At 51.2% G+C, this 15,174-nt stretch overlaps 1 protein-coding gene across 6 annotated transcripts in view; it reads right to left on the reverse strand.

The window, feature by feature from the left end:
- Window positions 1-217: 217 nt before the first annotated feature.
- Window positions 218-15,174, reverse strand: part of LOC144944606 (C-Jun-amino-terminal kinase-interacting protein 4-like) — a 100,863-nt gene continuing 85,906 nt past the window's right edge. For all 6 annotated transcript variants that reach the window (XM_078872915.1, XM_078872916.1, XM_078872917.1 and 3 more), the window contains 7 exons: window positions 14,861-15,009; window positions 12,806-12,977; window positions 12,422-12,535; window positions 10,103-10,147; window positions 8,328-8,519; window positions 6,743-6,844; window positions 218-4,706 (listed from right to left, as the gene is read on the reverse strand). In XM_078872915.1, the coding sequence (XP_078729041.1) occupies window positions 4,606-4,706; window positions 6,743-6,844; window positions 8,328-8,519; window positions 10,103-10,147; window positions 12,422-12,535; window positions 12,806-12,977; window positions 14,861-15,009 (875 nt within the window). In that variant the 3' untranslated portion in view covers window positions 218-4,605. The remainder of the gene's footprint in view (window positions 4,707-6,742; window positions 6,845-8,327; window positions 8,520-10,102; window positions 10,148-12,421; window positions 12,536-12,805; window positions 12,978-14,860; window positions 15,010-15,174) is intronic.

Here is a 15,174-nt window from a genome sequence, read left to right on the forward strand (position 1 = left end):
CCCTTCTAGGTGACTTTACCGAAAAAACCAAGACTACCCAAATACACATGGCCTCTTGTCAACCAATTGAGCCGTGGCAACTGCACAGAATCACACATTGTGAGGCCGGTTCTCCCAACGTGGCGCGTTACATTCCAATAACGCGACCTCAAATAGTGGCGCTGTCCCAGGTCAACTCACGCGACTGCAGCTAACAACAATGACGCACACACAAATGCCGTGCTGACGATACGCGTATCGTTTTTCTCATTTATTCAGCTCTCTCCATTGCAAAAACAAAAATATATCATCGTAAAAGTATTCGACCTTTGTTGAATGCGACTTAGAAAATTGAGGGTATAAATGGGCGCATGGTTATGGCTAACTCTGCCAAGTTACAAATTACACAGAGCCAACTTACAATACACATTCGAGTTGCGGTTAACTGGTTTAAGTTTGCGAAAGCGCACGTTTAAAATGCGGTTTTCTCACTTACAACCCAACTGTGCCGATACATGACAGAAAGTACGTCATGTATTTGAAAATAAAATGACCAACCTTGTGAACGTGAAAACGTCATCGAGCCAAAAACTCAATTGAAAGCACAAATGTCGCAACACTTGGGTCGCACGCGTCTTGATTCAGACAACTTTATTACAAAACAATTATTTGTAAAATGTTCACCTCGACCGCCGTGCCGTTGGCGGATGCCTCCGCGGCAAATCTCTTTGGCTGCGAACCGACGGGCGGCGAGAAGTCGGACGTCATTAGCGCCACCACACTTTGCGAAAGAGGCCGTTCGGCAAATTTCCACCACCCCCCCCAAACCAAGGAACGCCCTTCCCGAACGGCAGCAGCTGAGCGGCACCATCCACCTCGAGACGATCGACTCACGCCGCCTCCTCCGCGCCCGGTTGCACCACGGAGAGCCACGCACGCACGGATTGTCACCGCCAAGCCGCGCGTGCCGTCCAGATGACTTGGGGGGGCCGCCCAGAGCGGGGGGCCAAAGGGTCAACTCGCCTTGCACACAAACCAGGCCAACCACAATGGGCCTGGTGGTGTTGCCAATGAATAACGGGGGGCGAAGGGGGGGGGGCATCATATTCATCAGGCCTCCAGGGACCTCTTGCCAGCTTGGGCGCGGGAAGAGAGGGGAGCAGGGAACGTAAAGAGTTCGGCGCCGTCTTACTTTGGGGGCGAGCAAATTGCAAACTCGCGTGGGCTCCACGGCCGCGGAAAGACAAGGCTTCGAGCAGGACTATTACCTTGGGGGTTTCACGGGAATGGATGCAGAGGCAGCACGAAGAGCACACTTGCAAAAAACCGTAGGAGCACACCGCGCGTAAATGAGTAACGGACGCGAAACGTGTGTGGGTATTAACTCTTAAACGGAGTGCTTCAAGGTCTCGGTGCAGGGGAGCGTGGAACGAGCCCGCGTGTTCTTGGCGTGGAGCAGCGTGCAGGACGTCTCATTCCGAGGATGCGACAATGCTTGCTCGGCCACACTTTTCCTCAAAAAACCATCAACATCAAACAGAGCGCCAATCCCGGCTCACGACAAACAGACCCCCCCAAACCCCCCCCCCCTCTCTTTGGGGTGGTGGTGAACTTGCAGGCAAACACATACACACACACACTCTTATTGCCATAAAACGTCGATTGTGCAATTGCAAAAAACAACTTAACCCGGGTGTATTAATGGCAACCCAGAGTGTGAACACTCGCTTTGCAACCTGGGTGCATATTAAAAAAGCGTGAAAGGTGAAAGCGATTTACTTTCGAATGCAACACGACGAGACGCAACGCCACACCGGCGATGGACAAGGACGACGTTCCGAGCGCATCACGACAATGGGCCAACGTACATCGCGCCCAGGTAAAAAGGGGGGGGGGGATTCTTTAGAGTCTTAAAAATAAAACGCAAGCGGCTAAAATGGAAATCGGTTAAGGTTATTTAGGCTAAAGCGCACGCAGCATGGCAAACCTCCCCTCACCCCACAATTCTCTGCGAGTCCTAGCAACGCCTATACACAGGTGCAGCAGGTGACCGGTGACTTTGATCAGATTTCACGGTGAAGAAGCCACTCGTCGCCCGTGCACGAGGATGCCGTTATCTTAGGAAGGTCACGAGAGCATTCCCCATTCCTCTGACGGCCACGCATCTCCCACAATGCCCGTCTCCACGCAACTCCCACGCGTAGGTTGCAGCGGTCACAGCTGTTGCTCATGAGAAGTTGCCTCCACATCCGGAGTGGCGGTTGCTGCAGCAGCCGCGTCGCACGAGCCGGCCACCGCGAGAATATTTCGACTGTGGTGGTGGTGGGGGGGAGGTCTCAATGCAGCAAGTCGGGCAGGCCGAGGGTAAATTTGATGAAGAGCGCCCGAAGCACTTCGAAAGGCACCAAAGGGAGCAAAGAGATTAGCGAGCCAAGAGCCCGGCAGAAAAATTAACCCGGATTCGGATGTGAAGATCCAGAGATCACGCTCGGAAAACCCTCCCGCAAGACACGCTGGACACGACGCAGCGGGGCGCACGTCGCTGGCTGCGCGCTGGCGAGGCCGGGACACAGCGCCGCGCCGCTGCTCATCAGCCGCTCAGGAGGGAGACTCCGAGTGAGGAACGAGAACCAGGAGGCACCGCCACCACACTTGCTGAAGGCCAAGGAGGAGGAGGAGGGGGGGGGGGTAAGAGAGCTGCTCCTCTACCAGAATCAAGTCGTTCCAATTCTCTTCCCGTCGGCACTCCCACACGCTCGCACCTCGCGCCATTTCGATCCATCCAGCAATCCCACACACATGCACAAGACTGTTCATCAAGTTTCCCACTTTGTCCTCACACCGTTCCCTATCCTCGCTACTCGTTATGGGCCACCCCATACGATGCCGCATCCACTTCTAAAACGAGCACACAGCAACGCGTGCGAGGTCCTTCACGACTCTCTGCCTACCCTCGCCTCCGCCCCATCTCCCACCGAGTTCCATTCCGCCTCGCATCCCCCCCCCCTTCACATCCTCCATCTCCTTGCTCGCCTCAATTGCCAATGGAACTCCGTGGTTCTGCCCTCCACTCCACCTCCTCTCTCTCAGCAATCGAACCCTCTCACAGACCATCTCTCAACATTCGTCACCGCACCCTCATTTTGCAGACTTCTCCTTCCACTCAGCAAGTCCCCTGTCCCCTCTTAAGAGTTTGTTTCCAGCCTCTCCTCTCATCCTCCTCCCCACTGGGTGCTTAAGTGTCCCTATGAGTGGTAAGCCTCCTGTGCCTTCTTTCTGCCGTGTCTTTTATTTACATCAGTTTTATTACGGAGTGCTTTGCAAGTTAAAGTGCTCTACGCATAACAAATTATGACGATCGTCCATCGTGATGAGCGTCGTTGAAATTCAACATTCAGATAAAAAAAGCTGCATCCACAATTACGGCCTGCGAAGTCCGAGGAAAGACGCATCGGGACACAAAGCGATAGCTCGTACATGAAAGAGCAGAAAAGCGAGCGCGTGTAAGTGGAAATCATCCGATAAAATTTTTTTGAGAAAACCCAAACCCGTGAATGCAGATCACGCAACAGCAGCAATGAGGAGGCGAGGGATTTCTAAAAGCCGAGCGTCACCGCAAGGAAAACAGGTAAAGGCGCAACACTCCAATCTCTCTCGGCCAAGCCACTGCTGGCGCAAGGACCTCCACTCAAAGGAAGGATTTGGCCTCCCCCTTCCACGCCAGACGTACGCCGTAAAAAGGGCGGGGGGTGGGGGCTCTGCACTTCACCACACCGCACCGTGACCTGCCGCATCACCGTAGGGAAAGGCGAAAATTCGAGGCTTCTCAATGAGCGCGCTCAGGTGCGGAACAGCCGGTTGCAACAAACGCGACAGCGGGATGGTCGGACAGCGATCGTGATAGCGCCGGCTGGCATTGCGACGTTGATCCCTTCTTCTCGGCTTTAGTAGCGCACGCAAAATGCGCGAGAGCGTGTCAGTGGAAAGCATGTGTGGTGGTGATGCAAAAGAGGTGGATCCTGTTCCACGCGCCTTTTGACCGGTGCTTTGAACAGTGCCACACTCTGACAAACACAAGGCAACAGAGTACAAAGAACAATTGGCCTGGAAAAAAATATATATCTTTTTTTTTTTAAAGGTACTCAATCACAGGAATACAATAATGATGAAACGGCTTCGAAGAAAGGCAGAACGGGAGCAGACATTACCGGAACAGAAACAGGGCACTGAAATCAGACCACATTACCTGCATCAAAGCTGCAGAAGGGATTCACGGTGGCGTCAACAGCAAGGCGAGGCAGTTCGTCAAGCAGCACAACTGCGTTGCTGGTACGGGGAAAGTAACGGGAGGAAAATACTCCTGAACCCACCAAAGCAATAAACGGTAATATAAAACGCCGAAGTTTTTTGTTTGTTTGTTTTGCATGTACGGAGCAAAGTCGGATCCTTCGAGCCGAATCAATGTCATTGTCTCAGGATGAAAATTGCTGCGGCCCGGCTGAACCTCAGCCACTCGGGAGAGCGAGCTGTCCGATCCTCGTGAGTCCCAGTGGAGCCGTCCTCCTCTAAGATGGCATCTCTGGCCACGGGCGACCAAATCAGCTGCCGGAGCCAGCTGATCGTCGCTCAGGTCGGGCAGTCCCGCACTTGCCAGATGATCACGTGGCTCAGATCCTTGATCAGCGACGGCTTGATCGGAGCCACGTCGTCCGCGTCTTCTCCGTCACCTGCGTTCACAACGTACGTTCAAAATCACCTTATCTTGTCGAGATTCGTATAGCGCATTTTCCACGGCTCTTTGGCAATGATTACACTGGTCAACAAAAAAAAACTATTTTTCTGGCCTGGACTTTTGCAGCTGTTTTAGACTAATTTCAGAGTGCTGATTCCCAATCTGATCTCAGATTTGCTCTATCACATCTCATTTTTATGCTATCAGCATACCCCATTTTCATTGATTTTTCCCGAAATTAACTCTGTCACTTATGATTGCAAGTTGTTGCGGGTAAGAGACTGCTTTAGTGTTAAAATATGGTGCTGTATTTTTAGGATAGTGTGTTTATAATATCATTTTATGTAGATATCCACATTTATTTAATATTTTTCTTCTGTAGTTTTTATTGAAAATGCTTGATATCTCAAAAACCTGATGTGATAACAAAAAACTGATGCCAGATTTGGAATCAGCACCCCAAAATTACATTAAAACCGTTGGAATACCTTATGCCAGAAAAAGTGTGTTGACCAGTGTTATAAAAATTGTACAGGCCACGATAACGGTTTGAGATGAAGAATGGGGTTATTATTACAAGTGGTGGTGTAGCTTTAGTGCCAGCAAAACAGGCGCTAAGGAGGGGCTGGGGTAGGCCTGGTCGTAGCTGGGGGGGGGGGGAGGGCGGGAAGACAAAGGGGTCGGGGCTAGGGGGCGGGAGTCAGGCGGGCGAATCCTCCGCATCATCATCGTTGCCACCATCATTACTTCTGTCGTCGCCATCATCACGAAGAGCGGGGAATATGTCCTGCTGCCTCTTGGCACCACCCACCCTGCCGTGCCGACCGCGAGCCGTAGGCGACCTGGGCACATGTCACCCCGACCTCGTGCTCGCGCGTCGCAGCCCTGCCGTGCGACGGCGAATCGTAATCTTATCACGCAGCAGCACGTCAGCAGTCTAACCTGCAAATACCCATAGCCATGAGGCTGTTGATGGTGTGTCATTACAGAATTAGAAATATGCCAACCGCTGCTCTGTACAACATCGCTGGAATGCGGTTGCATTTAGATGTTACATGAATACAATATTATACTGTACTGACGGTGCGTGACCTAGTGGTGGCGATGAGCAAAACAAACAACCAAAGCTGATGATGGATGAGCCTACAATTGCCCAGTGCTCTTCCTCTTTGCTTCCCGTTTCTGTTTTTTGTACTCCTATCGTTTTTTTTTATAATTTGCTGACCCGCCCCGACCTAACATCTGTGAAAAAGAGCTTCATTGCTCGTCGGATTCCACTAGGATAAATAAAGATTCCGATTCTGAATTATAGAGGGACAGCGCCACACCTATAACTTAACAGCACAAGCAGCAGATGCGTGTGTTCGAACACGGACGCACAGGTGTAAGCGCAAGTGCATTCTAAAAAAAGATTCAGATTCTGAGATATTAACTACCTCGCCTGGTAAACAGGAGACGTGGGTTCGATCCCGACTCTGACGCCTGTATATTTGGAGTTGCATGTTCTCCCTGCGGCCGTGTTGATTTTTCACCGGGTCCTCCGGTTTTTCCTCCCACATTTAGAATCAACGTGCGTTGAGAGTATTTGCCTGTTATAAATGTCCAGATTATAAGCCACTTTCGTTGAGCTATCATTTGTGGCCTGGTCGTTTTTGACATGGAGCTATATAGCTCAGTGGGCCTTACCTGGTAAAATAAAAAGGTTTAGTTTATAGTTTTAATTTATAATCCTAAACGGAGATGGTTGATTAGCCAGATGATTGCGTCACAAGCAGCGGAGTGTATAACGCCGTGGATGTATGCACGTCCAGGACGTTGAACTTACTTCGCACCGTACCTAGCCAACCGTGCTAAAGAAATGATGCCTCTTTCATATTTGTGAATCGGCGGCGGCGGCTGCTGCTGACGAGGACGGCGCAGCGCAGGTGGCAAGGTGACCCTGGGGGGGATGTCCCTTCCACCCTGCCGGGTGTGAGCCAACGCAGAGCCGCACGCCGCGGGCAATGACAAGGCTCTCCCCGCCCCCCGTACCAATGCGGAAGTCGATGTAGCCCTCGCCGCCGCTCACGACCAGCATGTACTTGGGCTTGTCCCGCACGCCGCCTGGCGGCTCAGTGGCGTCCGCGCTGCAGCCTGTCGCGCAGAATCGGGAAACGGAAATCTTCATTTTAACAAGCGGAGGAATCCGACGAGCTGTGAAGCTCTTTTTGCACACAGATGTCCAGTAGGGGCCGGGTCAGAACGTTGCAACAACCAACAATACAAAAAAACACGATAGCAGTGCAAAGTATAGGAAAGGTAAACAAATAACTTTTTTAAAAGATAGAAATACAACTGAACTAATTTTGATTTTACCAGGTAAAGCCAACTGAGCTATTAGCTTCTTTTTCAGAAGCAACCTGGCCACAAATGCTCGCTCAGTGAAGTGGCTTATCACGTGGAAATTTAAAGCAGAAAAATATTCCAAATAATCCAAACGCACAGAATACACGGCCCTTCGTGGAGGTTGGTGAGAATGGGTAGTTGGTGACTAGGTTTTTCAGGGTTTACCGTCCGAAGATGGTTTCAATTACAGATAAGATATGGCTTAAGTATGTATATTCTTACTCTTTGGTTCTTTCGGTAAAGTCACGTAGGTATAAAATAAAATAAATTATATCACGACGTTTCGATTGCAACACAAGCAATCGTCATCTGATGATGATTGCTTGTGTTGCATCATTGCTTGTGTTGCCATCGAAACGTCGTGATATAATTAATTTTATTTTATACCTACATGACTTTACCGAAAGAACCAAAGAGCATGGATCCCTGCAGTCACGAAAACTTCAAATCTAGATTAAACAATTAGGGCTTAAGTATGTATATTCTCTGCATGCTTGATACAATGCCACACTGATAAACACAAGCAAACGGAGCACTATCAAAAATGACAAGTCAATACATTTCTGGATGGCTGGATGAAGGCCTCCCCGCACCGTGATGGTCATGAGGTTTTATTGGCCCATGCTTCACCACGCTGGTCAGTGCGGGTTGAGGTGGGGGGCGAGGGGGTGCACAAGGGTCGGTTCAGACGTCACTCGGCATGCCGATGTGCGCCGTAGCTAGGAATCAAAATCAAATCGCTGGGTTCACAGCACAGTGAACAAACCACTGGACCGCCACGCGACTCGACACAGCAAAGGGTCCCATCGTTCTCCACTTCACACGTTATTTCACCATTAACTAAAAAACGAAAAACTACCAGGTAAGGCCCACTGAGCTATATAGAGCTCCTTTTCAAAAGCGACCTGGCTCAATGAAGTGGCTTATCACGTGAAAATTCAAAGCAGCCAAATACTCCAAATGCAGATTTCTAAACGTGAATGGGAAAACCGGAGGACCCGAAGAAAAATCCATACGACAACGGGGAAAGAATAGGCCAACTCCAAATATGTGTTGGCTCACGAGGTGCCACAGAGGAAGCGTCGACTTCCGCGCCCGTTCGAACATCAGCGTGTGGCCAGTGACTGTGCGCACGAGGGCGAACACCAACCCTGTCAACCCTCTTTTTCCGAACCTCACGGGATCCCAAGGAACGTGTAAAAAACCCCCCACTGGGCACGGTCCCACCCACCTGGCACGGCGAGGAAGAACTTGACGGCGTCCCTGTGGCCGTGGAAGCAGAGCTGCGCGTCGGCCATCGAGCAGTAGGGGATGAAGGTGGCGGGCGTCACCTTGTCTCCCGTCTCGTCCCCGTAGACACGCACCACCCCGCCGGGACGCGCCAGGCCCGGCCCGCCGCTGCCTCCTCCCCCCAGGCGGTTGGCTGCAAATAGGATACGTGGCCGATCAGCGGAGGGCAGCACACGCACCACCGCACGTTCATTCCGCCAACTTGCTCCGCGGTTGCGCTTGGTTGGACTTCATTGCGTTCACTGCCAACCCCCTTCCCGGTGCCTGCCCTCTACACGCCAGCTACCACCGCCTCCCCCTCCGACCACGGCACCAAGAGGAGCCGAGCGAGAGGCCACGCCGCTGTTCTCTGCCCCCTCTCTCTGGAACTGCCGCACACCGCCCCGAACATTGGCACCCCTCGCCGCCTCCGTTCCAGTTCAAACTCAAGACCCAGTTGTTCTCCACCGCCGATGGTGAATCATAACCTGCCCCGTACTACCTCCCCTCGCGGCCACGCATTGTGGCCATCTACGCCACGGAGATGTCTATAGAACTTTTTGCGTGCCATACGTAGCCAACCGTGCTAGTCAGAGGTGCGGGGGAAGGACAACAAACTGAACACACCCGTGCTTTGAGAAACGCCGATCTTGCCATTTACCATCGCAGCCCTTGAGAGGCGACGTGCAACTTCACAACACAGCGATGTTCATCGATGTGAATGATGCCACTGCTGCTGCTGCTGCTGCTATCCCCATTGTCTGGGACTCCCATGCGGTCGACTGCATTGTCGAGATCCTTGTTCTGTTTAAGTGTCGGTTCAAAACTTTCCTCTTCTAAACTGAACTATTTTTTATTTTTGCCAGATAAGGCCTCACTGAGCTATACAGCTCTTTTTCAGAAGTGACCTGGCCACAAACGATAGCTCAACGAAGTGGCTTATCACGTGGACATTTATAGAAGCCAAATAATCTAAACGCACGTTTCTAAATGTGGAGGGAAAACCCGGTGAACCCAAAAAAACAAACCACGCGACCACGGGGAGAACATGCAAACTCCAAATATACAGGCGTCAGGGTCGGGATCGAACCCACGACGACCTGCTGCATACCAGGCGAGGTAGTTAACATCTCCCCATCACCATCTCTGTCTCTGTAGTATCTTCACACACACTTTGACCATAACGCCACAATAATCCCCCTTCTGGCCTGAACAACGTCACCCCAATTTCCCTCTTTTAATGCAGACGGGCATATTTTCCATGTTTGTAAGCAAGTACATTTATCAACGTGCAACTCTCATAACCTAGGTTATTACGAGTGCTCAATATTCATACGCTGTAAGCTCTAAAGACAAGCTAAGAGCTAAAAATGCATGCGTGTTCACAAGCCGATGCGTCACACCCAGGGTCTTATTCACATGCAGTCGTATTCCGACGCTTTACGAAATCCCAACTTGCGTTTGCCGAGTCACTTCAAAACCTTGACTGCAGAGGCAAGAGGTGGCTCGTGGAGAGGATGATAGCAGCAGGCATTCATTTCAGTCAGGTCTGCCTGGGTCGAGGCACCCGGGCACACCACATCCAGTAACGCATCTCGCTCTGGCTTTGAGCCTACTCTACAACTAGTAACGCGCCTGATCCAGTTCAGTCTACGACCGACCGAGAAAATAATGGGTAAGACGTGAAGCCCTGGATGTGAGAATCAGCGTAGGGAAGGGGGGGCCCGTGCTACTTACCGCACCAAGCCGGGCCACCCAGGCCCAATGCCTTCTGCCGAGACGCTGCGGTGTCACACGCAGAGAAAGAGGAAACAAAAGGTGGGGAAAGGGAAGAGAGCAAGAGGGGAACGGGTGGGACGGGAACGAGATGCGGACGCGAGGAGGAGGAGGAGGTGGAGGAGCAGGAGGTGGTGGAGGTGAGGGGGCGGGGAGGTGAGAAATGCATAATAGTCATTCCAGCAAGTGAAGATGGTTCACAGGAACCAGAACGATTAGAAATACAGGAAATACATTGATAGAAGAAATTAAGCGAGGATTAGAACGAAGGGGATTGCATGGGCAGATCTTGCAGGAGCCGTTGGGGGGGGGTATCATGCACAGCCACGGGGTAATTGAAAACGAACAAAAGAAAACCGTGGTGCGCAAACGCAAAACGAAAACACGGCGTTTAAGCAAAATGGATGACTTGCGAGGAAGCGACAGGAAACAACAAAAATGGGGCGGGCGAGAGAAAGGAGGGCGATTGAAATTACACGGAGCACTGATCGTAACGGTGCCACTACCGCCGTCGTCATGCAACCCAGGACACGCTCACATGGCACGTGATGCACTTCAACCCAGTACACTCATCCAGTACACTGCAACCCAGTACACTCAAACCCAGTACACATTCACGTGGCAGGTGAAAAACTTCAACCCAGTACACTTAAACCCAGTAAATCACCCAGTACACTGCAACCCAGTACACTTAAACCCAGTACACATTCACGTGGCAGGTGAAAAACTTCAACCCAGTACACTCACCCAGTACACTTCAACCCAGTACACAGCAACATGGCACGCAATACACTTCAACACCAACTCGTAATTTTTACAGCAAGTATATAAAACTTGAACGAGTGCATGAGTCACGCAAGAACAAGTAACCAGCTAAGTTTCCCGTCCGCTCAGTGCATGCAACCGATGCTGCGACAATTTACTTAATCTGTTATTTTAATCGTCACTGTAAAAAAAATATATATAGCAAGTCACATTAACTGTGCCATAGAATCAGATGAGAAACGAAAGGAACACTTTACGGGGTGTACTTGAATTTGTAGAGAATGATATTAAGTGAACTTTTTCTAAATTAATAACAATAATGCTGCTTCTTAACCAGAAAGCCTCATTGCGTCTCAGGCTATTTCAGGGCGGGGAGGTGTTTGGGCAAATCCATCAATGATCTTCTTAGGTTTTTTCGGTAAAGTCTTTTACCGAAAAAACCTAAGAAGATGATTCCTTGCAGTCACGAAAGCTTCAAATCTAGAATCCATCAATGAGTTTGGCTTAATGTGGGAATAAACTGGAGAAAACCCACCAGGCACCGGAGAGGTGACACTCAGCACTGTCATCTCCTGGCCACAAAACAGATCCCGCGTATAGCGTTCACAGACTGCAGGGACAAGTGCTATAATAGAGGTGTGTTTTGAGTTAGATCGCATAAATATAAATGTGTCGTTAATATTTATGCAATCTAACCCAAAAAATCTGAATAATGGATAATATTGGTCGCGAAAGCCGACGTATTAAAGGGACAGGTGCTGTTGGCGAGCACCTATGAAGGCCGCCATGGCACATTGAGGGGGTGGGTGACCAGCACCACACCTGGCCTTCTCTCGTCTCCCCAGTGGCAATGTTTACACACCACACCAGGTACTCATTTGAGGCCGAATCGACCTAGGGGAGGCCCAGGAACAGTTCAGATAATTGTTACTAGTGTTGGCGGCCATGAGTGGGAATCTAATTCAGGTCGCCGGGTTCGTAGCGCAGCGTGCTCACCACGGCGCCACCACTCCCTGGCCACACCTCACAGCCCCACTCCAACAACACCTGGGTAGCCTCAGGACACGGTCACCCATGCAGGTGCTAACCAGGCTCAGTCATGCTCGTCTTTGCAGATCCGATGAGCACACAAGGGGGTGGTTTGATTGTGGGCACGTTAACACTTTCCTGTCTGCAAGTTGCAGGGTGGGTGTCCTGTTCACCACCGAATCCCAGAACGGGAAAGCGGATCATTTTATTGAGAGAGGCGTAGCGCCGCAGAGAACTGTAGCGACACGACCGCATGGCCTTATGCTTCCGGTTCCAGTCCGATGACGTAAACATACGTACACGCATGTCGTCGGAACGGAATCGAAAGTAAAATTGAAAAAGGAGCTGAGATTTACAACTCGGTGTAGTGAGACTGGGACTCAATGGCACGATCCCTGACAATCATCGCGTGCCACCGTTTGTGCTCTACAACGGACGACGGCGGCCACCGATGTGGCAAAGAGGAAGGGGGTGTGCGCTGCTCACACTCGGAGAGCGGGATGGAGATGATGACGCCGTTGCCCGTGCCCACCCACAGCCGGGTGCAGGAAATGAGCAGCGACGTGATGCGGATGAAGGAGAAGCCCAGTGATCCGGTGCCTGGAGCACGCACACACGAGCACGCGCGCGCACATGGGCACTCACACGAACACTCTCAAGAGCACTCGCATGGACACAGGCACTCCAACGGGTACGGGCACTCCCACGAGCTCTCACACAACTGTAAACGCAGCTGCACGCGTAGAATTCTGATTCTGAGAGATTCTTGCTGGCAGGGCAGACGCGGTGCGTGCGTCAGGAGCTGGGCGACGCGCACGCAACAGCCCGTAACGGAGATGCCGCACCGCGCGCCGTGAATGTGCAACGTACCCAACATCTTGCTGACGTACGGCTCGATGTCAATGTCTTGCAGGTGCTGGTGCGTGTGCGCGTGGTAGAGCCGCAGCGTGGAGTCCAGGCGGATGGACACCCACACGCCGTCGCCCACCCACGCCAGCTGTCGCACCTGGCTCTCCTTGCGCGGGTGGGCGTCAAACGATTTCTGCAAACAAATGGGCAACGCACGTGGGGGGGAGGGGGGAAACAAACATCGCCGTTGAGCCCCGAACACCACCGTGAGACCCGGTGTTGTCAGCGAGCCGGTCCTCTTCCCGTCTACCTCTGTCTTCTCTACGCCTCTCTGCCTTGTCTTGCCCATTCAAACAAATATTATTATACAGCATAAACGGATATCCTCCCTTGTTCCGCATGATCGGGGGTCGGCAATTTGCGGCTCTGCATGGCTCATTAAGGACCGCTTTGTGACAATATTTACTAAGTACCGCCATCTCGTATTCGCCACAGCGCACTGCGGCTCTTGAAATATTTTGCTTTTTACCGAATTCGAACAAAAATGTCTCTGCTTGTTATTTTGGTTTTGCTGACCACTGCACATGATGAACATGTCCCACTGTTCTGTAGAATGCCTTGAGATTGCAGTTGTGTACAATCTCGATAAATCCATCTTGCGATGTAACGCCAGACCAGTACGGAACATGGAAAGGTGGCGGAGACCGGCGGGCATCCTTGGGATGTCTTCGTCTCATCAGTTGTGGTGGTGAAATTTTAAGCTGAATTGACCTGGGGGAGGTCCAAAATATTGAATGTGACCAGGAATCAAAGCCACTCTGAGGATCTTCGAACAATGCTTTAACGACAAACCAGAAACAACTGTTCATGATTGCTGATCTGCTTTGCATCAGGATGCAAGCAATACTATTTAAGCAATTTTTTTATTTTACCAAGTAAGACTCACTGAGCTATTTTAAGAAGCGACCTGGCAACAAATGACACCTCAACGAAGTGGCTTATCACGTGGAAATGTATAGGAGCCACATACTCAAAATGCATGTTCATTCTAAATGTGGAGGAAAAAACCGGAGGACCCGGGAGAAAAATCCACGCAACGATGGGGAGAGAGTAATGCAAACTCCAAATATACAGGCATCAGGTTCGGGATCAATCCCACGACCTCCTGTATACCAGGCGAGGCAATCAACATCGCCACTGCGGCACCCTCAATAAACAAGTCGGTACTAATTTACTTAAATACCAACGCAAACCCGATGTACCCAAAGTGATGGTATCGGTGACACAATTCTATTCTGGAATATACACAAATATATTTTACAACTCCGATGACCGAAGCACGTCTCTCGTGGCCGCACGTGTGACGTGCCCCAATAACGTGCGACACACACGAGGAAAAAATAACCGATTTGTCCAACCCAAAATACGACGCACGGATCGCGAGAATCGATGCGTCGTCATCATCATTGTTGTTGTGGTCTTGCATTCTTTAAACCGCAATTCTCACGTGGCACATCTCAAAGTGCCACAGCAAAGGTGCGTTCGAGTTTAATCACCGAGTAAAGAAGCGATTGCAGACCAAACACAGTGTCCAGGAAGAACGCAGTAATGTAATGTAACGTAAATAGTCATTTAGGAAACGCTAAATCAAACAAATAGCATCTCGAATGCGCATTGCAGTCTCTCTTGAAGTGCTTGAGTTGGCCGGATGGAAAATTCGGGTAGCGATATTCCCACATTCTCAAAAGCGCGGTCACCAGGCGTCTCTAGGCGGGGTTCGTGTAACAACGACGACATCACCACGAGCAGCAAACCTGAGGTGTCGTCGTTTCCAATCATTGGAGACAGGCACGCATAGCTCCGACATTTGGCGGGGGTGCCATACCGTGTAGGCACTTCTGTACGGTCAGACAGAGATTGTACTTCACACGCTGTAGAATCAGAAGCTACGATCATGTCCGTCAGAGCAAACAACCCTCACGAGAGAAACGAGAGAATGCGATCGAACTACTACAGAGTTGCGCGCCGACTAAGAATATCACCCCCCCCGCCACCCCGAGAGGACCGCGCTCTAACCTCGATGCGCAGCGTCTTGGGCTGGATTATGTGGATCTTGTTGCGGTATCCGCACCACACAGTGTCGTGCACCACCGCCATGCAGCGGATAGACAAGTGGGGCCGCCCCAGGTCCAGCAGGTGGTAGTTGCTCAGGTCCCACTGGCCGTCTGGTGAAAAAGAGACAAAGACCCCCCCCCCATGCCACCTTAACAGACTGTTGGGGGCAAGTGCTGTTTGCGAGCAGCACCTATGAAGGCCGGAACGGCACCACGCCCAACCGCCTGTCTCCCCAGTGGCGACGTTTACTAGGGGAGGCCAGGATCAGTTCAGAT

The sequence above is a fragment of the Lampetra fluviatilis genome, chromosome 35 (genome assembly GCF_964198595.1).
Source record: "Lampetra fluviatilis chromosome 35, kcLamFluv1.1, whole genome shotgun sequence".
Classification (NCBI taxonomy): Eukaryota; Metazoa; Chordata; class Hyperoartia; order Petromyzontiformes; family Petromyzontidae; genus Lampetra; species Lampetra fluviatilis.